Raw genomic sequence first — 24,057 nt, 5'->3', positions numbered from 1 at the left:
GAAATAAAATCTAGATAACTTGTATTGTTTATTATAAGCTTTATTGGAGTTAAAGATAGAAAACAATATCCTTTATTTGCAGTTTAATGATTCAAGTTCTTATGACAAAGTGAAATAGTTTACAATAATTACTTTTATATATACTTCATTATATTATCCTTTTAGAGATGTATGTAAGGAATAAAGGTAATCATTTATGAAGTTTAACAATAATCAGAAAATTTTCTTTAAAAGAACTTCTTTAAGTGTGTTGCTAGGTATAAAGCTCATAGTTGCCAAAATGCTTATATTAAAAGCATTAAATGTCATTAAATAAAAACAAGAGCATAGTTGTAAAAAGAGGTGCACAAAAATCATGCCTTTATTCATACTTTTCAGAAGGACGTACACGTATTTTTAGGCACTGTCATCTCTTCAAATTTCCTGTACCTACAACATATAGCAGGACTTCTGATGTCCAGATACTACTGCCGGAAAATGACTTAAGGCAACCACGTGCAGAAAGCTTGTGTAATGCACAGAGAAATACAAAGAGAGCATTTCAAAAGTACTGGTAAGGGTTTGCAATGATAGTGCATCTTCATGTGATTAAAAGTATTAAATCTAACAATGCCACTGGAGAAATATGAATGTACTGGATATAACAGACTCTTCACCTTTAAAATGACTTTTGAAATTTTTGAACAGGTAGATATTTCATTTCTTTGCTGTTTTACCGTGAATATGTGGTTTCTGTACTTTAACTGCTGATTAATTATGAGAGCCAACTACTCCTAAACCATAGTATAAAACGGACACATTGTAAATATGGAATGTTTAATATATAGATATTGGACGTCAAAAATGACAGTCTTCAAAAATTCTCCATGTTTTATCATATTGCATAGCTGCAAATCCATCTGCCATAAAAGTGCTCTGTTCTTTCAAGCAGGATCTGGCTCCGGTTTCCTTCAGTCGCCTCCTTTCATACTGTATAGTGGGTCCACGAGTTTATTGTGCACATGCATTAAACCTGGAAGGAAAAAAGCACAGTTCTATTGTATTTGAAATTTTGAACTGTATCTCATAAACTTCAGAAAACAAAAGCTATGTAAGAATGTAGGTTCCCACATGATATAAAATTGTTTATTTCAAAAATGTAAATAGAAATATTTCAGAATGTTTAGTTTTAAATACCTAGTAAATATTTATGAATCTGTAGTTCCAGAATGTGTACAGGTCCTTTGGGAATAACCAGGAGTAGGAACAGTTCCTGTCTTCAGAACTTTAGTAAGACAAAATAACATAGTTTAATATGGACTTAGGTCATACATTTTAATTACATCTGTAAGTGCTGAGTTTGATCCTCAATCATTTCCTCTACCAGACTCCAATGAAACACTCAGAACTCTCATTCCCCTAGGATGGGCTTGCAGGGCCTTTAGTCTCATGGAAAACATCCACGGAGATACTTGGTCCACACCAAATGACCCTTGAAATTTGGTCCTATCAAAAACACCCATGCTTAGAAACATCCCTGGGTTTAAATAGCCCAGAACATGTACACTTTTGGTTTACAGAACTAGTACATAAAAAATACTCTCAAGGATCTTTTTTTGGCATGGTCCAAGTGTCTTCATGGATGTCTCAGACAGAACCAAAAATAAAGGACCGTTTGGTATAGAGCAAGTGCCTCCACGGACTTCTTGGACAGGATCAAATGCCCACTGACACTGGGATAGCTTTAGTTCTCCAAAAATCATTGCATCCATCCGTCTGGCAAGTGACTTCCCATTGTTTGGGCATGTATATACAACAGAGATTGATTGCTAGCCACACGGAAGGAGGTTTACTAAAACAATACAGAAGAGAACCTACAATAACTACTGATTTCCATGTAGACTTAAATTTCTTTCTGTAATTGGTATGCTTGAAAATTGTTCTTATTAAAGGTTCTTGGGAAATATATTCTAGTTACTAATGTCTTAATACATACATACTATATTTCTTTGAGGGAAACAAAAAGATTGTCCCAATTAATGAACTAAAGATTTTCTATTTTGAGAGTTAAAGAAATGAGTTAAATTTTTCAGAGTGTCAAGAACAAAGAGGCTGGGGAAATGGACTCATAATGTAATTTTCTCAGGAAATGGGATTGTTGGATTGGGAGACAGCACATTGGTTAGTAAGCATTGCATTATAGGTAATCCTTGTCAGGAAAGCTGTGGAAGTACTCTAAAATCTAAACTGTGACGGGGACCTGCAAGAAATAAGCAAAGATAGGAACATGCGAAGAACACTTAAGTGTTCAAGTAGTGGAGAAAAAACAGAAGCTAAGAGTCTTAAAAGAGGGAAAAGAGAAAACACATTAGATCTGAAGATGAGAGAGCGCTATTCGCTCAACAGGTTACTGCACTGTCTAACTAACCAGCACCTTAAATTTAACAAGGTCCAGACCTGTCTGTTCCCTTCCAAACCACTTTGAAAATCTCATTACCCTTCAATGAGTCAAAGTCAGACAAGTACAATCCACTGTTAATTTCTCTCCTCTCTTTTATAATTCAGCAGCAAGACCAGTTGGGCACTACAGATGCTCCTAGACTTAAATGGGGTTAGCTGTCAACAAACTCACAAGTTGACTGTGTAAGTTGAAAATGTGCTTCATACTGCATTGCAGAGTGTGGGCTGTTCACCCTCATGCCCACATGACTGACTGGCTGCCCACATCACAAGAGTATTTTACTGCACATGGGTAGCCCAGGACAAGACTGAAATTCAGTGTTCAGCTTCTACTGGGTGTTTCACTCTTGTGCCCTTACAAAGCTGAAGGGAGGGACTGTCTGTACTTTCAGAATATATCCCCATTGGCCGCAGTTCTTCATCTCCCCACTACCACCATTGTTGAAGCCACTCTTCAAATCGAACTAATTACTTCCAATTCCCTACTTTCATTCATTTCCTCCATCCCATAGTAATTTTTCTGCACAGCAAGCAACCTAGTCTTTTTATTTTTTAATGTTTTTTTTTTATTAAATACTTCTGAATTTGATTGTTCAAGTACAGTTTTCTGCCTCCCCCCCCCCCTCAACCCCTCCACCACCCCAGCCACCTAGTCTTTTTAAAACAGAAACTGGATTGTACCATTTCCGATTAAAATTCTCCAATTGTTCTGGTCACTTAGAAAATAATTGAGGTTTTATTCTGTTGTCTTGTTTATCCTTCTGATCTCATGTCCTCTCACTTTCCCACCTTTATGCTGAACCCAACCCTAGGTTTGCTGCTGTTACCCCAGAAAAGCGAGGCTTAGTTCCAGTGCAGGATCGTTACAGTTGCTGTTCGATTCAGCCTGGAGTGCTCTCCTCCCTGAGCAACACATGGCTCTCTCCTTTCTATGTATTAGGTCTCAGCCCACACATCACCTTAAAATATTAATGCCACTTTACACTCTTAAAAGCAGTTTTCATTCTTAGACAGTATTTTCTACCATGTTTCCAACTAGAAACTAAGGTCCAGGACCTTATATTCACTGCTTTAAGTCCAGGGTTTATAAAGGTCACTGCACATAGTAGCTCAATAAACATTTATTTTAAACAGTGTAAAGGTTTAGTGAGATGGTGATATCTACTAGTTTTTTCAAATTTAAAAATCAATCTAGAACATAATGCTAAAAAGAAGACAGTAGAAACAGACTGGGGACAGAGATTCTGTAGTTCATGGTCCTGAAGTTAGGACAGGGAAGGTCAAGGGCACTGACGGAATGGCTAGACCTTAAGGAAAGCATGGCTAAGCATCAGGGTAAATGTACAGTCTTGGAGGTAGGACTGTGGAAGGACGCATGTTAAGCCTTCCATGCGGCTGGAAGGGAAAAAGGGTCAAAAGGTTAAAGCGAGTAATGGGAAATGTTTAAAAACCGCAAAACTTGGAGGAACAACTAACCCAGGAAATAAAAGGATTTTGTTCAAATTCTAAACTAAGCACAAAAGGCATTTCGTTAGTTCAGCCTCTGCCTCAGATATATGGCAGTCATTTACCTATCTGGACTTACTTATAAAATGACCAGTCTCAGCTCAAAACTTCAAAACATGTTTGGTTTATATATGTCTTAAATAGTATAGTATCTAATACTTGACTGTTTCCATAGTGACAGTTCTTACAACGTTCTACAACTCTGACCCCAAATGCTTACTAGTGCTTTGAAGACAAAAAGCCTGTGATAAGAATCCATGAATATGTGGACAAACCAATGACTATTTCATTCATTAGACTGTTTTTATGCAAAGGTATCCCTGAGGCTGCATTTAAAATCACTGACTTCTCAATATGTAAAACTTCTTTGCAGGGTTAATAAAACCTCCTTCCCATATCCTTTTGGTGCTATAAAGGCTGCTCCAGTTAATTTTATACCCTTATAGGGAAGAAATTAGCTCTTGGATGTTCAAGGGTAAGAGTTCTTAGGGAAGCCAGAACAGACTTAATCCACAAGCATTCTTTCAGCGAATGTTCTTTGTGTTCTTGGAGGCTAGTTTTAAACTAAACTAGCCATTTAACCCATGGCCTACATTCTAATACTGGGATTTTCAAGGATAAAAAGAAAAAAAAGCTAGGGTAACATCATTGTTTAAAAAAAGTTAAACACTCCATATCTAAAAATAACATGTTAAACTTAGAATGCAGGAAAAAGTGGTCAGTGCTGAACCACCTCTGGTGACAGAAGCCATCCACCTGACAGAAATCAAGCACAGCATCAGGCAACCTGGAACCCCGGGATGCAGCAGAGCTAGGAAAGGTTCAGGCAGCACTCAGTTCCCCCGCATTAATCTACAAGTAATATGCATGATGTGTGTGCACGCGTGAGCACATATACGTGCATTTTTCTGAGGACAGGCTCTTTTCACCGGATTTTCAAAGTGGTCCCCGTCCTCAGAAAGGTGAAGAATCACTAACAAGTCAACCCGTTTGCCTTTTTGCTCTTAACCTATACATTCCCTTTTAATCTAGCCCATTTTATCAACACAAATTGATGTTCTCTGTTCTATTAACAGTAGCTTTTTCTGCTACTCTATTAGCTCATCCTTACATCATATACCTTTCTTCCAGGGCTCTCAATACCAGCAGGTCAACTAGAGTTTTCTTCAATGACTATTTAACTATAATTCTCCCCTTAATTCAATATCTTTTGGACTTCATTGTGTGACTTACATAATAAAGCACTTAAACTGGTAGGTTTCCTAGTCCTGTGGTCTAATCCACCCACCCACACATCGATCCAGCACCTCCAGTGTACCAGGCACACTTGCAGATGCTGAAACAATGTAGTAAACAAAATGAAGTCCTTACCTTTGAGAAGCTTTCGTTTTAATGCAACATATTACATTTTATTTTCTCAAATCAGTTAATGAGCCAACTTTGTAGAAGAATGTCAACCACTTTCAGGCAAGGGTAATTCTTACACATTTGATTTACCCTATGTTAGACAATGTACTTGAAAATACTTTCAACCATGTTTCTTGGCTGCTGTCACTAATTGGAAAACATTATTTACATTTTCCAAAAATATACATCAAAGGGTAATGTTTTATAGTGCAAAGGAAATACCTGCTAATGAAAAGGATTTACCAGATGATATCTCCAGACAGAACCAATTTTACTTAAAACAGTATTTAACTGAAATGTTTAACCCATTTCTACAACCAGTATACACAGAGCGTAGAAAGGAGACTGGCGAGAACCAAGAGGAGAAGGCACGACAAGGACGGGTAATTTCAACCATGTGGTGCAGAAAATGTTTTGTCTTCTAGAGGGTCAGCTTTTAAGGATCATTCTTGATACAATTCATCTATCATTTCTTACAGCTTTGATCATGGAAAAGAATATATTAATGCTTTGAAATACAAAACATCAGTATAAACATTAAAAATTTAACTCCTTTATGATGTTTTCTTTTTTTTTAAAACTATACATTGGCTCTTTTATACATAAGATAAGGCTGCTTCCCAACTAGAAATTTTGAAAATTTTATTACTTGATATTTGGAAAATAAGTCAAGAATTTACTATGACTTAAGGTAAAAATTGGTAACTTTCTGCACAAGAATTTGATAAAATAAATAACTGCTACTTAACTAATAAATAAGTAAAATTCTTGTAATGAGTATTGAAAAATGCAGAGACTTGCTGACATGTTGCCAGAGGAAGAAAAGTTAAGTACTGTAGACTTTAAATGTCAACTTTACGGTTTGGGCTCACTGTACACTCATTTAACCACCCTCAGGACGCTGCGGCAGGGCCTACAAAGGGTGCAACAGCCGTGAAAACAACAACAAAAATGTTCATCTTAAAAATATATAATGCACATAAAATATAAGTTTTATTTTAAAAAGCAAAAACAAGTATTAAACTATGTTCTCCTGTGATATACTTTTATCTTTCAAAAGGTGTACGTTAAAATAAACTTCCATTTACTGGTGATTTTGTTTAAATGTAGTTAACCTAGATGATCTTCAGAAGCTAAATAAGCAAAAGCCTTTAAATTCCTGTTGTACTTTTTAGGGATGGCAGAAGAGAGGGTAGTGATAGGAATGGAATTTGAATTACAGACGATAATTGTAGGATTCATATCCTACAGTAAATAGGTGATAGAGTAACCCAAATAAGGTACGACAAATATAAAAACTATATTAATAATATATTTTTATATTTATAATATTATAAATGTATTTTATAGCAATTATTCTACCTATATCAAAATACTTTATTGTAAGATGAGGTTTACATGAGCCCCAGAACAATATCTTAATTCCATTTTTCTCCACATTAAGAGAGGCACCCCAACAGGCGCTAATATCCTGAACCTCTTCGGAAATACACAGGGCTCCAGGGGAAACGTACAGTGCCGTCACAAAAGCAATGCGGCAATTCTCCCGTGAACAGCTAGCTGTACACTTCAAAGTGTTTCAGGAAAGCTAGAAACTGGGTAGGTGAACTGAAAGAATAAATACATACAATCATCTACCTCCCTTCTGTTTTACATTTTCTTTAACATATGCCGGTGCCTTTTTGGAAGCAATATAATTTGCATCATACGATATCTAGAGTTTACTGTCTATAAGGCATTGTAATATTGTAACGGTGGACAAATCCCAGACTTGATAAGACTGATATCACCCAGTGCACCCACACATAAGCTGTGTGACTCTGGGTACACAGTTTAATGACTACTCATTTCATAAAAATACTTTGGACGAATATTGTTTAACACAGGAAAACTATTACATAAGTGCAAATACAAGACTATATACACGATTAAGATTCCCTTTTACAAAACAGACTACGTTAACTCTTTGCCAAACGTGCACTTGTGTGTCGCCTTCAGAGTTCTGCCGTACTCACACGTTCACATGAACTACGAGTTACTAGTATCCTTTAAATGGACTTACAGTTTTTAAGGTTTGTACTACATTTCATGAAGTACTGAAACTTTCAGACATACCATTATTTTATGTACCACTAAGAAAAAGTGCTACCAAATAAACTAGGATAGGCCACCAATTTTAAAAACATTCCAATTTTAAACAAGATAAAAGTGAAAGAAAATGGTGGGGGGGGGAAATGGAGACAACTGTGCTTGAACAACAATAAAAAAAATGTGAAAAAAAAGTGAAAGAAAAAGTGTCTAAGAGGCAATAAAATATGGTAACTTCTTTAACCTTTATAGACACGAAATACAGGTTTGATTGGTTCAGTATAATTTTATTAATACATGTTAAGTAAATACCTAGTTACTGGAGTAAAAATTAAAAATTTATATTCACATGCTACATACTTTCTGGATTAGCTACCTACATGTATGACCAATTACATAATATTTTTATGTCAGCTATATAAATACAGGTGATTATAAAGAATACCTATTTATACAGCTTGTTTAGGTGTGTGTATTTATATATGGAATTGACTCAAGCAGGAAATGGTTTCTAACCTGAGTGTACTCAAAATTCTCCTTGAAAATATCCTAAATTACCCGTTACATCGAGCAGAGGTGGTTTTATATATATAACCCGGTATGGTGAGGCTTGAGAATTACTGAAATGGAAGCAAGAAGAAAATACACATGCAGAGGTCTGTGCAAACTCCTGCTTCCGTGTAGAGATTATGCCACACAGTCTGACACTTAACAGTTTAACTTTAATATGTGCAAATAATTTGTTTGAAATTGTGGAGATTAAATGGGATAGAGGGCAACCCATCTTATCCACTGATGAGATTCTAAGCATAACCCAGAAGAGAGGTGGGACAATATAAAATCAGAAAGGATATATATACCTGTACACACATTTCCTTTGGGTTACTTAATCTTGTACGTTCAATATGAAATTAAAAATTGTATTAAATTTTGGATTTCAGGAAAAATCTTATCTTCTGAAAATATAGATTGAAGAGATTCTCTTCATGAAGATAAACAGGAAATTATCTGAAAGCTCTTATATGAGGTGAGATATTCCTTGAATACCGTTTCTACCCTTGAAGTAACTGGCCAGTACGTCAGCACACTGCCAGTTTTTAATAGGCCACAGTGTAGGATGTACCTCTACAAGCATATTCAGTTTTAACTGTCATCTATAAGGGAACATTCTCCCATTCTGCTTTTGAAATTTCAATGCTCACCTTTAAAGTATTTCACAGTTTTAACTCTTAATTCTAAGGTAGCATCCTCATCACACACAAAAATAGTTCGGGGGTGCTGCTGGAAAGCTGAAACAGTCCACATGTGGTTGACCCCTTCTTCTATTGCTTTGTAGAGAGCAAATGCCTTGTGTGCGCCTGTTATGAGGATCATTACCTGGAACATCGTAAACAGTACTTGTTAATTCTTAAAACATTCTAAGTGAGGGAGAACCTCTATTTGTTTTAAAACAATGACTTTAGCACCAATATTCTTCTGAAGGTAAAATAAAAATAAAGAGCTCCGTATTTCTTCAAAGGGCAAAGTATTTACTTCTGTTCTCGAAAGTAATAGGCAAATAAAAACCTGTGCACATTAAGCCCTACAACTGAAGATAAGAAAATCCTTAAGTATGATGACCTACTTGTTTCAAAAGAAAGCTATAAAAATATCAAGGCACTAAGCCCTTGGGAAAATGATAAAGCCTTTGAATAGCTCTGCCAAAATGGTTTTCTTTATAATGATGCCGGGAATGAATACTGTGACATAAATGGCTTCATATAATTTTGTTGGAAAAAATTGACCAAAAGAAAATCAATATTTGAGTAATTCTCTGTTCATTTTAAGAATCAGCATAAGAGCTGCTTATAATTTAAATCTTGTTAAATTTAAAGAAATATTTGTATAACTTTCAGTTTCATATTTGAGAAATAAGATTGTTCTAAATCTGTTTTTCACTTATTTACAAAATAACTTTTGGTCTTTGAAAGGTTTTTCATATATTGATAAATTTCAGATGAAAAACTCCTACATTGTGAACGACAGTTCTGTTTGTTAGTTCAAATCGAGATATATTTACGTCATGATGAGTTACACGTTAATCATTCCCTTGTCTGTAATCTTTCCTCTGAAACTGCCCATCGGCCGCCAGAAAGGAAAGGAGTTTAGGGTTTCCCTATAATTTAACCACTTATAACCATGAGTTGACTGTCTTGCTATTTTTCAGGGAAGGAAAGGATAGCCCAATTAAAAATTTAAAAATTAGACAGGGTATACTGTTCAGAGATCTTGCCTTTTTTAAATGTACTAAATTTGGAACAGATCCAGTCCTGGAGGAGTTGGTTTCCTGCTGGAAACCAACATCCCCATGTAGTCAGGAAGTACATTACACTAACTTACCCTGAGCCTCCAAAAGTAGGTTAGTCTTATCTAGCATTGCAGTTTTGCAATGTACACTTCTTTATAAGAATATTTCATTTAAAAACAGATAAATATAATCAGGGAGATTTCAGGACCTCAAATTATAAAGCAGGCGAAGGCAAGTGAAGGAGTACCCCAAAAGAGGTAGTGCCTAATTCTCAGTTTATAGCTCAAAAGACTTAATTTAGCTGAATTCTAAACATGGCAATAAGAAAAAGAAGTTACTGAAAGCTTGACAATTTAAAATGTGAATAGGATGCAACGAAAACATAACTTATTAGGCACCATAATTCCTCTAATATCTATTAATATCAAAGGAAAAATGTTAATTCTTACTTCTCTAGCATCCATCACTGTCCCCACACCAACTGTTAGAGCCATAGTTGGCACTTTTGATAAATCTCCATCAAAATATTTAGCATTTGCCAAAATGGTGTCCATCGCTAGAGTCTTTAATCTTGTTCTTGACACTAAACTGGATCCTGGCTCATTGAAAGCGATATGACCATCTGGACCAATTCCTTTCAAAAGAAATACACACACACAAACGTAGATAAGTACAGAAGGCTTTCAAAGTTCAACATGTCTTTAGGAACAAAGAAACAGTTATAATCATGCTTACCTTGTTTAGTTGATAGCTGAATTTCCAAGGCTGCATTAACATATCTGTTCCTGTACGTATCTGATTCAACAAGTACTTCAGTGTTTTTAATGCTTAGCAATGAGCTGGCATGAGTCCATTGGCAGTAAAATTAAGTATGTCCTTATATTAGAATAATACCTTACATTTACAAAGCATTTTCACCTGCATCATCTCAACAGCAGATATATTTAACAACCTCATGAGATACGTGAGGCTTATCTATTTCCCTCATTGCCCCCAACTTTTTGTCAACTCAAAAGGAAAGACTGCTGCTCAAGGATAATATACGACTTGTTAAAGTCGACAATGTAGTAACTGCTGAAACAACTGAAATCTAAATTTTCTGATGCCGACCCAGTGGTCTTTTTTTTTTTTTTACTCACACTTTAACTTGCTCGGTTCTAGTCTAAATGGGACAATTAACAACTCCTCCTCCTCCCTGTAGTACAGTTTCATCACTTATAAAAATGTTAGACTGGACGAGATGTTTCCTGGGGCAGCAGTCTTCAAGCTTTTTGTTACTGTAACCTCTGGTAAGGAACACGTCTGAGGCTTCAATCTGGTACGTGCACACAGCCATACACACATAAATATCATTAAACCAAGGGGCATACAAGCTACTCTGGATTACGTTCATTTGAACGTAGTTTGGATCACATTCAAAACATACAAAAAGGAAAGACTGCATGTGACTGACTACACTGATTTCATGACTTAATAGTGGGTGACATACACAATTTGAAAACACTGCTTCAAGATCTACTGTTAGCTCTAATATTCTAGGATCGCGTCTAAAATGTAGGTAAAAACATGACATTCCTTATTTGAAGGATACTGCAGGTATACCTTTTTATAAAATGAACACTCTGTCTACAGCATAATAAATCAAGTTTCATTTACATGTACCCCACTAGCTAGTCGGATTTCTGGCAATCTCAATAGAGAAATACACCCACCAGACCTCTGAGTCAAAAATCCGGTTACATTTATAATTTGCATATTTACTTTAATGATACTGTATTTTACTGACTCTTAACACCCAGTTCTGATGAATTATTCCCAGGTAACAAGGTAAAACATGACAAAGAGTATCCTGGTTTTGAAGGAAGAAAAAAGAAATGAAAACCGTAGGAAGCAGATGTACTACTTACTACCAAACTACAATAATCCAGGACTTTTTAATGTGGAGACATAAAGCCAGACCTACATGTGGTTAATACATAAGGATTGTTTCCACTATTAAGTATGTATCTGCTTATAAAAACAGATTTTAAATTATAGATATGCATCTTTCTAGATTTGTAAAACTAGTTTGTTTCACCTCTTAAGTATACTTCTGCCCCAATATTTATATTTCTCCACGTGTTTTTGGTTAATAAAGAAGAAAGCATGGAGCCAGGAAAATAAAAGTCCTGGGGAAACAGGAAGTGCCCCCGGGTCAACACCAGCGGTCTCCCCAGGCACTTGGGTCATCTGAAAGTGCGCAGCAAAACTGAAATTATCAGCGACAGTTCTCAGTGGAGAAGGGTCCATGTATTCCTTTAATAATGATCCGAAGTTGAGCTTTTGACATAAAATTACATTTTTTAATATGTTCATAGTGTTTTACAAGGCTTTATAAGACTTTCTTAAAAATAATCACGAAATCTAAAACCATGGCTAATTCTTATTCGGTCTTTAAGTCAAAACTAGGGTATCAGAACCTTTATGAAACACCTCTAAAACCTCAGAGACTGGATTATACAGGGTGGGACAAAAGCAGATTTACAGTTGTTGGTATGGAAAATAATACAATAATAAGTAATAACGCAAGAGTAATCTGTTTTACATTCTCACAACTGTAAACCTACTTTTTCCCTACCCTGTATGTTTTTCTTGTGTCCCTTACAGTTTGTGGGGTACACTGTGACCCCACAGTATACTCATGACAGTAAAAACTTTATCGTCTTCATCACTGTATCCTTACCATTTAAATCAACACACGACACACAGGAGGTCCTCACTAAATAACCGCTGAGTAAATGAATGGATGGTTGCTCTCCCTGAATGTGCTCCTAGTTTCTCCCTGCTTCTTCTGCGTTGCTCTGCTCCCCTCAAAACAGGGGCTAGAGCAGTCAGAACACCTGCATGTCTCTCAGGCAGAATGACTGTGGTCTAAGGATGAGCAGTTGTCCCCACCTGAAATAATTAGAATTTCTTTCTGGAGATTCTGAAACTTGATGAGGGTTACAGAAAGAAAAAAGGCATCTATTGCTGAGGCGGCTGATGACAGCAATGCAGGGAAGGGTGAATGACTCGTCCCTGCTTTGGCGATCTGAGGCTCCCTGGTTCTTGTTCTCCCCAAAACTTGGTTTTATTCAACCCTTCTAACCCAACAATCATTCCAATTAATTCAATTTTGATCCCATTAGTTGTTTATGGTTACTTGCAAAGCGAAGTATCTAATCATGTATCCAAAGGAAAGTGTTAAAGTTTTCCTCACTGTCTTCTTTTATTTTCTCTTTTTAAAAACAAACTATCTTAAAATAAAGGTAACAATGCCTTTAGAGTGTTATTTATAAAATTCCCTGTCTGTGTACTTTATCCCTGCAGTGGGTCTGGGAGAGCATGATACCCCTTCCTCTCAACACTTCCCTCATGGAGGAAGAATGAGAACCACTGGGAGTGCCCTTCCTCCTTTCCCTCTCCTCCTTAAGGAAGGGGGCTCCTGCTGCATTCCCCAGGAGTGAGCACTGTGCCTTAAAAGTCTTAAACTCCCCATGTTGGCCTCAAGCAAAACCTGCAATCTCTAATCCAACTTTACCTTTAATAAAGCTGATATTTTGATCCCATTTGGCTCAGTTCTTAGTGTTTTTATTAACCAAACCCTGGAACAAAAGAAGGGTAACTGGTAAGACCCATATACCAAGCCTCATCTTGAAAATCCAATGATGAGAAACCTAGATCAATAAAGGCAAAGAATCAAATGAGATTCTTTCATAAGTACACATTCAATAATAGGGTACCAAACAGGAAACAGTTCAAAGAAAATGAAATAAACTAACCATTCATTCCATATACGCTGAGTAATTAAGTCCTTTGAATGGTAAACATGAACTGTTGGACCCTAGACCATCACAAGACTACAGTGAAGATGCTAATAGAAGAGGCAAGGAAATCCTCTTAAGGTTTTTTTTTTTTTCCTGGGGGCCAAAAACTACAGAAAGCTTAAGACAAAAATTGGTTAAAAAACAAGGTAATGTTCTTTTTAGTAGTAGAAGTGAATAATAAATATAATTTATGCACTACTTATTCAACGGGAGAAGTAAGGTGACTTACAGTGAGAAAACGCACTAAAAAACGTTAGCTAAGAGGAAATGAGAAGGGACGTAAAGCTATGAGGAAAGAAGAAAGCTCTACTAGAAATCTTTGATAAGGGAGATTAGATTCAGCCTTAAATATTATGTTAATCACAGATGCCTTCTGGCAAGCAGGCAAAAGGACAAACTGGAGTTAGAGTTATCGATTTTTTTCCCAGTAAGTTCTACTGCCTGACATGGAGTTCCTAAGGGATTTGCCACACGGATCCTTCTGTAAAGTCAATAAATTAATAGAAAAAAAAAAGTGTTCTTCATTGTAAAAAAAAATTTTTTTTCTTGCAGCCATGTTAATAATGAAAATCTTAGTATAATCCTTTTTGTATAACAGTAAATAAGAACATACTTTGTGATATAACTAAAATAAATAGTTTAGGTATATTATATAACAGTAATTCTACTAGATTTTGGTAGAGTTTAGAAAATCTAAAGAACACAGGGGTAGTGCACTCCCTAACATTCTCAAGTACCTATTTCCTCAGCCTTGATATTTGCAAGTGCAAACAGTAATTACCTCAGAATTGAGCCAGACAGACAAAAGTGAAGTACAAATGTTTTCCAGGAATCCTCAGGTAATATTAGCAAATTTTATTTAAAATGCAGATAACTTTTCTATTTTGAAAAGCAAAATAGTCTAAGTTCCATTCTTGGTCAAATAAAAATCATTGCATCCATACGAGAAAGTAACTGACAGTGGTTTTGCTAGGCAGAGATAAAATTTCCCTTACAGAGAATTTCAGTCTTGCCAGATACCTTTATAGGTAGGTTATTCAGTTTAAAAGCAGGAAATTTAGTGAATTAAGGAACAATTATTTCAGCATCTACAGTTCAGAGAGAAAAGACTGAACTAACACTTAATAGAATACCAACTGCAGACCAACCACTGTGTAAGGCGTTTTATAGGTTTTAACACAGTTAATGCTCACACATTTTGGAATGGTTAACATTAATCCTGCTTCACAAATGACTTAATTACACTGAACCTCAATTAACTTCCCAAGGTTGCACAGATAACAATTGGCCAAAACAGGATGAAAATTTATGTTTGACTGGAAAATCCAATTTTCCCCAAGGGCAACCAACTGACTCAACCATCATACTTGGCCACCTCAACCATAAATTAACCTCATACAGTTCTAGTGAAGAGCTAATTCATGTAATTTTCAGCAGTCTTCTAATAAGTTAATTATAAGATACACCCAATGAACTTAATGTTAATTTTGAGCTTTAGTATGTTTAGTTGAATACCAAAGGATCTGCCAAAAAATTATTTTAGTTTCCATGTAGTCGATGTTATTCTGATGTTATGATACTATTTTGTTGGTAACAAATTAGCCATCTCAAATGCTTCATACTGAGGACAGAAAACTATGTTGTTATTACAAAGGAAGAAACTCTTCGCCTATTTTCAATGATGGTTCTGAACACACAAACATCTCCACACATAAGTTTCGAGTGGAATTTAGTCTGTTCAGCATTTAATCACTTTGGGAGATTATGAAGATAATCATACTGCTTAATCATATTAACTAAAGGCTGCTAGTAATAAAATCTTACGTCATTCTTACCTGATTTTCTTAGTGAGATAGAGTAAATTAAGTGACTAGTAGAAAAATGCTAAAATCCACGTGTTCCACATGTGATTTTTAGAAATTTAACCCTCTAATGTGACAAGAAGCTGGGTGATGTTAAAAAAAATAGGATAAGGATATCGTTTAGGAAAAGAAACAGGAATTGGGATCTGTTTCTCAAGTGTAAGATTATTTTTTGATGAAAATAAGGTAAAATAGAAATCAGTAGCTGAGTAAACGTGTATTACAGAAGTCACAGGTGTTCTTCACACTATGCAATGGTGAGGTTTGGTTTTTGTTCGCAGCACCTTAACCAAGTATTAACAAATGACTAACGACAAAATGTCGCACATACCTCCGACAAAGAGATCAATTCCTCCAGCTTCTTTTATTTTCTTCTCAAATGCGTCGCATTCTGCTTGTAAGTCTGCAGCGTTTCCATCAAGGATATGAGCATTATTAGGGTCTATATCAACATGCTTAAAAAAGTTATTCCACATGTAAGAATGGTAGCTTTCTGGATGATTTCTGGGAAGTCCTAAATGTAAAGTCAGTAAATGTAAATGTAAGTATTTTCAGAAATAAATCTAAAATGTACTTTTCTGATTAAGCTTTAAATGCCATTTAAAATACGTAACCTTTCCATACCACGTTCAACCCAAAAGCATTTTTATGTGGAATATATGCCAGGCATTATTTTAACCACTGTACATGTATGCTAACTCAATTAATTTGTACATCTATAAAAATATTATCACCGTTCCCATTTTACAGGTGAACAATAGAAGCACAGAAAAGGTAAACAGCTTTCTTCAAGTTACATGACTCATAGAGGGGCTGGAACTCAAACACTGAAGTCTAGTTCATGTGCGTAGAGTCACTAGATTCCATTTGTCAAACATGCAAAATTTTAACCAATGGAACTGATTTATGTGTCAAACTCAATGTAAATTAATTAACCACACAACTAAAACGATGGTCCATGTTCCTCCTGTATTCTCCCTACGTGCCTACAAAATATATTGAATCATAAGAATTCTTGGCTATCACTCAGGCTACCACTAAACACGTTTTATTATATTTAAATGTTAGCACAGTTTGTATGCATCATAGATCTTTCTAGTTAAGCAAGTTAACAATCAATAAATTATAAAAACTTTAAAGCTACAAATATAATAGCATTAAACTTACAAAATCTTTATTTTACTAATTACTTTTATATTTATTACTTTTATATATATTAATTCCCCACAAGACTGGTTTTAATTTTGCCTTCAGGAAAAATTTTTTAAGAAATATGAACAGATTAGGTCAAAGTTACAAGATTGGTAAATTGCAGAGCCCAAGATGAATAGAGACCTTCTGATTCTTAGTCCCATATTCCTTCTATTATAATGTGCTATTATTGCAAAAATACAGATATTTTTATAAGAAATCACCAACCTCATCACAGGCTATATATTATACTCTAGAAATATATTAATATTATATTCAAAACATAATTGCAAATTACATTAAATATTCTCAAAATATATTCACTTTACTTAAAAATAATACACATAACATATCCAAATAATATATTTAAAAAATATAGCTTACCTACATACTCATCCATGTTAAAGGTCTTCACATATTTAAAAGAAAGATCTCCATTTTTGTGATATTCTATTAGTTTTTTATAACATCCTAATGGTGTACTACCTAAAACAGATACAAATTACATTTTCTAACATAATAAAAATTTTTTACATTAACTTTATTCTATATCTCTACTATAATAGGCAAACAATTCTTAGTATTTAAATATGTACTAATTAACATATATGATTAATTCGTCTCTTTTGAAGATACACTGACATTTTTAAACTAGAATTTGCTGATAAAGTTGAAAATCTGTCAATAGAACTTGCAGTTTAGAAAATTATTCTTGAGTTGCTAGGTATTTGGAATTAGTGTGTATATTCCAAGATTAGAAACTTTTAGCACATTTGAATTTTTAAAAAATCTACCTTTCGAGAAAAAAATGTAGAGGATTTGTAGCCTAAAGGATATATAAATGGATCAAGTGTTGACCATGTATTGAAATCAAAAGGAAAACCAAAGCTAACATTAAACATTGTCCCCACTTTCAAAACTGACTCTGAAACTGGCAAGGATTGCATAAGGAAACTTAGCCTTTAAGTTTCTAACTGGACTTCCCGTCCCTCAGGTGTTATGTGTTACCTTCAGCAATGCATCAGCAGAATGCATTATGTAAAGTGACTCCCAGGAAATGGGATCTTGACTTCGGGTACTTCGCCTGAGTTCCTGCTTTTATGGTTGTATAAATGTAATTCTTTATATAGTTTATAAAATTAAAAGGATTTTTAAAAATCCTTTATGATATGGTACAATAAAGATAAATCAATTTAGCCACTGGAGAATGGCCTCCCTTTATTTTCTGAATGCACTGTACTTTTTCATTTAGCTACAAGCTGGTAGGTGAGATCGGCTGCATTCTTACAGCAAGTGTCCCGGTCTTCCCATTCCTGGCTGCAGTGTTGATTCCTGGACCATCCATCATCGCAAAACCAAGCACCCACACACCGAATTCCTACTGAAGTGGCAGGCAGAAGTATGATAGAACTAAACAGTCTCCGGCAAAAGATAAAGTGTGTATGTTTATACACACACACATATATATATATATATATATGCATGTGCGTATATGTATATATGTACATATATACACATATATGAAACAAATTCTAGAGTAGTAAAAGGACTGCCTCTCATTTGAGAAGGCAATAATAGAAGTGGCTGTAAATAATAAATATCATATGGACAGGTTTAGAGAACAAAAGTAATAGATTTTCTTAAAGTTAGGCATATGTATTGCTTTAAAATGCAATTAATAATTTTAATAATTTAAAATTTATGTTGCCAAATTTACCATTCCTTCTCAAAAAACACAGCCCATTAATATGAAAAATGGCTAAAAGATGGATAAATATGCTTTTCCTCCTTTCCTCTAAAAGCATAAGTATTCTGGGTCTGTCTTTCTATAACTATGTCTATAGAAATCCCTCTTAATTTAAGGATATATAAATAAAAAAGTGAGAAGTTGTCACAATGGTGATAACAAAAACCATGTATTTTCCCACTTTTTAAGTGGCTAAAGAAAAAAACAATGGAAGATATGGTACAGGGTGTATTGATTTTAAAAATTCATTTAAATATTTGCTTTGCAATACTCAGTAACATAATATTTAACAAGAGCTTACTATAATTCTGATAAAATAAAGATTCAGACTGTTTCTGTCCTAGAAGAACTCAAAAGATGGGGTAGCAAGTACAGAGTAAATTTAACACAGGAAAACTATTATAAATAACCTATAAGAAGTCCAGAGAACTGTAATGAATCCAAGAAAACTACAGTCTTGTTTGTTAGTGGAAGGATCAAAGAAGGTGACAGCTCAACTAAGTCTTGAAGGAGTGGAATTCCAACAGTCACAGATGGGGTAAGTTGTAGTGGAGAACAGAAAAAAATGGGGGAGGAGGTTCGAAGATGGCCTTTGTATGCCTTCCGTGTGCTAGATACAATGCTAATGTTGTCATATATTAGCATTGGGAAGTTGGCATTATCTTTCCCATTAAGAAGATAAAAGAATTGGGTCAAAAAGATTAAGGAATTTGCTAAATATCATGTGGCAGTGAAGCCAGAGATTCAATAGTTTGATTGGTTCTGGAGCTCATATAGTTTTTATTATATAACACGCTAGCACCCTGAGTGAAAGGAAAGCCAGCAAGTTCAGGCCTATTCTTTAAACTAAAAGCAGGCTAATTTTCCTGTCATGATTCAGTTCAGGGGAACAGTGGGAATAAGTCAGGGAAGTAGGTCAGGCCCATAGCATTCAGGCCCTCAAATGTCAAACTTGTTAAAATCACTTCAATAAATACACTGAGCAGAGGTACCTCAGAAATCGTGCTTGGTTGGAGGATAATTACGACAGAGCATGTTACTTGCAATTACAGAAATGTGTGCTCACATTGCAAAAGCACAGAGAGTAGGGGTATGATGAACACTGTCTGTCCACGGCCAATGGTCAATGAAGGGGAAAAGCAGGAAACACCAACAACAGTTCTCCAGAGACACACTCTTGGCAGGTTCATTACCAGGCAGGTATACTAGCCAAAACAAAGCAGAAGTTGTATATCTAAATGCACAAAAAGTGTTTAGCACTGTTGGCATTTATGACTCTGAAGCCCTCCTGCCCTCACACTCAAATTACGGTTTATTTCTACATCATAATTAAGACAGAGTGATTGAGTTAGGTGGCCTGAATGCAGCGCAGGTTTACAGTTTGCAAGCTGAAACGAAAGCCATGGTTCAACCGCTGGAGCTCACATATCAGAACCGTGGTTGCTGGGAAGGCCCAGTGGGTGTGCACGATTGTATAAAGTGCCTCTCTGCCATTTGCCATTCTCATCAAGATCTACTGCACTGGACCGAAAAACAAAAAGCAAAGCAACAACCAGACAAAAAAAGTCAACTTGTAAACTAAAGATCAACTTTCATAAAAATTATGCAAGTGCAAAAAATATTATGATTGTACATTTTATGTAGTTGGCATGTGTTGGGAGTGGAGAGAACAGGAGGAGAAAGTACTGTTTAAATAAAACACATTTATGGGAACTTTAAATTTATATAGTATTTGTGGTATATAAGGGACTTGCACAAGACTCTCATTTGTGCTCAAAACAGATTGTAAGCGGTTATCATCCTTATCCTTCTAAAAGGGAAGGAAATTGAGGCCCAGGAATGTAGAGCAAATGCCTTGCAGTAAGCAAGAAAGTAGCATCTCTGATTCCAGGTCCCATATTCTTTCCTGTGGAAGTCTACAATATCAAATCAAGTGCCACAATGTCAATGACACTACTTGGTTATTTTTTAAGAAAAAACTTGAGAGACTAAATTCAATAAAATAGGTAAGGAATGCTTATATTTATTCAGTCATGAAAACATACCAATCTGTAATTTTTTACTTGGAATACTTCTATAAAAGAAAGAAAGTAAACAGAAATAGCAAAGGGCTAATATGATAACATGAAGCAGCTAAGGTGAAATTAAGAGGCAACAGCACATACTCTAGGTACCTCTTCACGGTTAATAGGAAAGATGATCTAATAGAAATTATATGAATAGGGAAAGTGACATCCCTAAAACACTATAAGAAAAAGGTAAAAAAAATACTATGACCATCACTTAAATTAGGATATGTCCTGCTGTATTTTGGTGTGATAGGTGAGATTGAATTTAAACAAAGAAAACAGTAACAGAATATAGATGCTACATAGATAGATGATAGATAGATAGATAAATAGATAGATAGGTAGGTAGTTTGATTTCTGGCTGTATATACTAATATATTCAATCAGTGATGTGATAAGAAGTAAACGAGAAACATTTTATTAAAGGAAATCCTTCAATCCCATAACTTCAAATATCTAAAATGGGGGGGAAAGGTGTATTACCTGTTGGTAAACCCAGGGTAAAGTATCTGTCCTGTCCAGGTTTGAACTGGATGATGCGATTACAGATGTATTTGGCTGCCCATTCACTAGCCAAGTCATAGTTGTCGAGAATTACAAGCCTCATTATGGTGATGCACCAGCTTCCAGGACAAGAAGTTCAAACCTGAGAAAATTCCATTGCAGAACACTTGAAATAACTTACAGACACTTAAAAAGAAGTGTAACACACTGACGAGTTAAAGACAGACATTACTTAAGAAAGGCATGCACGTATACAAATACAATCTGTACTTTGATGATAGTAGCAATAGCTGTTCTCTTTAAACAGACCTTGGTTTCTGGGCAGTAGGCCAGGTCATTTAAGTACATGTAATAATCCTAACAACAATCTGCACAAGTAACTATGATGCCCAGTTTTAGAGGAGGACAGAGACTCACACAATTTACACAGTTACTAAGTAACAAAGCCAGAATTCATATCAAGGCAAATTTACTATAAAGACGCTACACTGTCTGTACAAGGATACTGTATGAATCAACATAAACAAACCTAAAGGCAAACAAAGCAGAACTCATTTCTTGATTGCAAGTTGATGGTACTAATGATTAATCAGCAACTTTTTGGTTATTTACTAAAATCCAGAATTCTCCCTACAAATAATATAAAAATCAAACCTTCCTTTATTAAATAACATTTTTAAATGATACTTGGACTTCAAGATGTTTTCAATCAATATAGCAAGGTAAAAAGAAGTTTAAAAAATCAACCCAAATCCTACCATTCATAAATAATTCTATTATTATTAGATTTACATCATTGCAGATATCTAATGCACACAAGTAAAAAGAATGTATAGCAATAATTCTTAATAACGGGATTATACTAGACATACTATTTTTGAGTGTTTAAAGATACTTTTATTTGAGACAATTCTTTTCATTTTTTAATTAGATTTGTTGGGATGATGTTGCTTAATACAATTATATTGATTTTTGACATACTATTTTTAATAGAAATCATATCACTAAATTTTTTCTGTATTCAACAAAAGAAAACCAAAGTGAACTAAAAAAAACTGCTGATCTTCGGGGAAAAAAATTTCTCCACAAAAAGCAATTTCAGTTCCTAAAAGAGTACTCTAAAGTTAGCAGAAGTTATTATACAAATATTAAAAGAGCAGAGTCATTTAAAAACTATATGCTTCCATTCTAGACAATGTGGATTGACCTGGTATAATGAAAGAAAAAATTGCATCCTTATACTTTCTTACATCCCGATTTCTGTAAGATGTATTATTTTGTATTGTCAAGATTTATAACATTTACACTATAACCGTAATCTCCACATTTTCATTCTCAAGTTTTCTATTTCCACAATCCCAGATTTAATTTAGTTTTATATTTACATGGATTTGTCACCCAACCAATCCTTTTAGAAACTGCTTCAGCAGCTGAAGTCCTGAATTCTGTACCCACACGCTTTACACAGAATAACAAGTCAACTTCTTCAAATCAACAGGGGCAGGTTACAATACAATGAATATACGGAACCTAAACAATGTCCTTGGGAATGTAACAATTTAGGATTCTGGCATAACAACAAAAATTATGATCACTAACATCTAGAATTCTGGCACAGTAACAAGAGGTAAATAGCATTTGCTTATTTAAAACATAGATTCCCAGGCCACTCCCACTGAACACAGTATTTCTGAAATGGGGCCCAGGGAATCCCCACTCTTACAAATATCACGTCCGATTCTTACTATCGGGTTAAATTTGGAAAAGAACCCCACACTAGATGGCTGCATTGGAGAGATGCTCAAGAAAGTCAGATCAGGTACAGGCACGTTTTGTCTATTTTTAAAAATCTCTGAGGTCCAAAATGAATCAATTCACCCAAAAAAAAAAGCCACAGTTAAGCATGCAGATTAAGAAAGGCGTTTCTGCTAGTCCTCAGAGGTGCAAACTTCTATGGCCTTGGGCCATTTTCTGGCATCACAAACAGAGAGCTCTCAAAAAGTGACACAGCACCACCCCTCCTTCATGTTCCCCAGGTGCTGATTCATTTTGGAGACAGGGCTGCTGAGCACAAACCTCAGAACTTTAGAGCTGGATGGGAACTTCTACAAGACGAGGGTTTCAGGGACCAGTGTAGGATCTATGCTAGGATCTAGACTTCCAGAGTCGTTGCTCTGGGCTTTTTCCCTACATCATACAATTTCTAACCTGAAAAGGTTCCTGAAGCCCGGACCCAGGAGAGGACGTGCGGGGCAGGGTGCGCGCTCCCCAGGAGGTGCCCTGGGCAGCAGAGAAGGGTGTGCCACACACACACAAAAAAAAGACTGGGGCTGCAGACCCACCTACACTGCGCGGCTCCCGGGCCCAGTCCCTCCAGAAACTACAGCTAGAAGCAAGTGAGGATGATTTACGAATTTTCGACTAGTGTCAGGAGAAAGCCGCCAGAGGAGGCGCCAGATGGAAGCCCCCTCCCTGAGCCCCGATTCTGAACTGGATGACCAGCCAACTTTGGTGCTGGTCGTCCTCCCTTCTCTGGCCCCTCCTCGAGGGTCCCCGGACCCCAAGTCCACCCCTGAGTCCGCGTCCCTCTCTCGGTACAAAGCCCAGCCAAAGTACCAGCCGGGTCCTACCGCCCGAAACGCCTTCTTAGCCCGTAGCCCTGGACTCACCCGCTGTCCCACACGCTCTTCCGACACTGGAACAGCCAGAACAGCCAGCACTTAGCAAGCCCCGAACGACCCGGGACGGCAGGTGGAGCTCGAACCCAAAGACCCGGATGCAAATCGCGGAGAAGGGAAGACGGCGAGTCCTGCGGGGTGGTGCGCGTGCGCATGCGCGTGCCCCTGCTTGCTGGTGCTGGGCGGTGTGGGTCCTTCAGCGTCCTGTGCAGCGGGAATCCCCTCCTGCGTGGGGGTCTCCAGTTCCTGGGCCCTCCCCTTGCCGCTATCCCCCTGCCCCTCCTTTCTTTTTATCTCTCAGAGGTTGAATTGCGGTAGATTGTTTGGGTTTATGAAATTTAGAACCTCAGGCTTACTTACAGTGCTCTTGCAAAAACATGCTTTGGTTACTGCTTATAATGGAAATAGGGATTCATCTCTCTTTGCCCCAAGCA

The 24,057-nt window shown here is 36.1% G+C and overlaps 1 protein-coding gene across 2 annotated transcripts; it reads right to left on the bottom strand.

The window, feature by feature from the left end:
• Positions 1-409: 409 nt before the first annotated feature.
• GNPDA2 (glucosamine-6-phosphate deaminase 2) lies at positions 410-23,749 on the bottom strand. 2 transcript variants are annotated; one of them, XM_024573805.4, is made up of 8 exons: positions 23,615-23,749; positions 20,925-21,087; positions 17,010-17,111; positions 15,766-15,948; positions 10,177-10,361; positions 8,643-8,817; positions 1,177-1,264; positions 410-1,012 (listed from the first exon to the last, which is right to left on the bottom strand). In XM_024573805.4, the coding sequence occupies exons 2-7, from the start codon at positions 21,046-21,048 to the stop codon at positions 1,188-1,190; spliced, it is 846 nt and encodes a 281-aa protein (XP_024429573.2). In that variant the 5' UTR covers positions 21,049-21,087; positions 23,615-23,749; the 3' UTR covers positions 410-1,012; positions 1,177-1,187. The 2 variants fall into 2 exon arrangements, with proteins under 2 accessions (XP_024429573.2, XP_024429574.2); XM_024573806.4 differs by lacking the exon at positions 1,177-1,264.
• Positions 23,750-24,057: the final 308 nt, after the last annotated feature.

Source organism: Desmodus rotundus, chromosome 4 (genome assembly GCF_022682495.2).
Source record: "Desmodus rotundus isolate HL8 chromosome 4, HLdesRot8A.1, whole genome shotgun sequence".
Lineage (NCBI taxonomy): Eukaryota > Metazoa > Chordata > Mammalia > Chiroptera > Phyllostomidae > Desmodus > Desmodus rotundus.
The sequence above is the reverse complement of the archived record's forward strand: the minus strand, read 5'-3'. Positions and strand labels throughout refer to the sequence as shown.

Bases quoted from the DNA above. Each gene is read 5' to 3' on its own strand.
- GNPDA2 (XM_024573805.4), bottom strand. From the start codon at position 21,048: ATGAGGCTTGTAATTCTCGACAACTATGACTTGGCTAGTGAATGGGCA. The intron at 15,949-17,009 runs GTAAGCTATATT...CTTTACATTTAG, and splicing joins TAACATGGATGAGTATGTAG to GACTTCCCAGAAATCATCCA. The intron at 1,265-8,642 runs GTGAGCATTGAA...GTCTTACTAAAG, and splicing joins AACTGTGAAATACTTTAAAG to TTCTGAAGACAGGAACTGTT.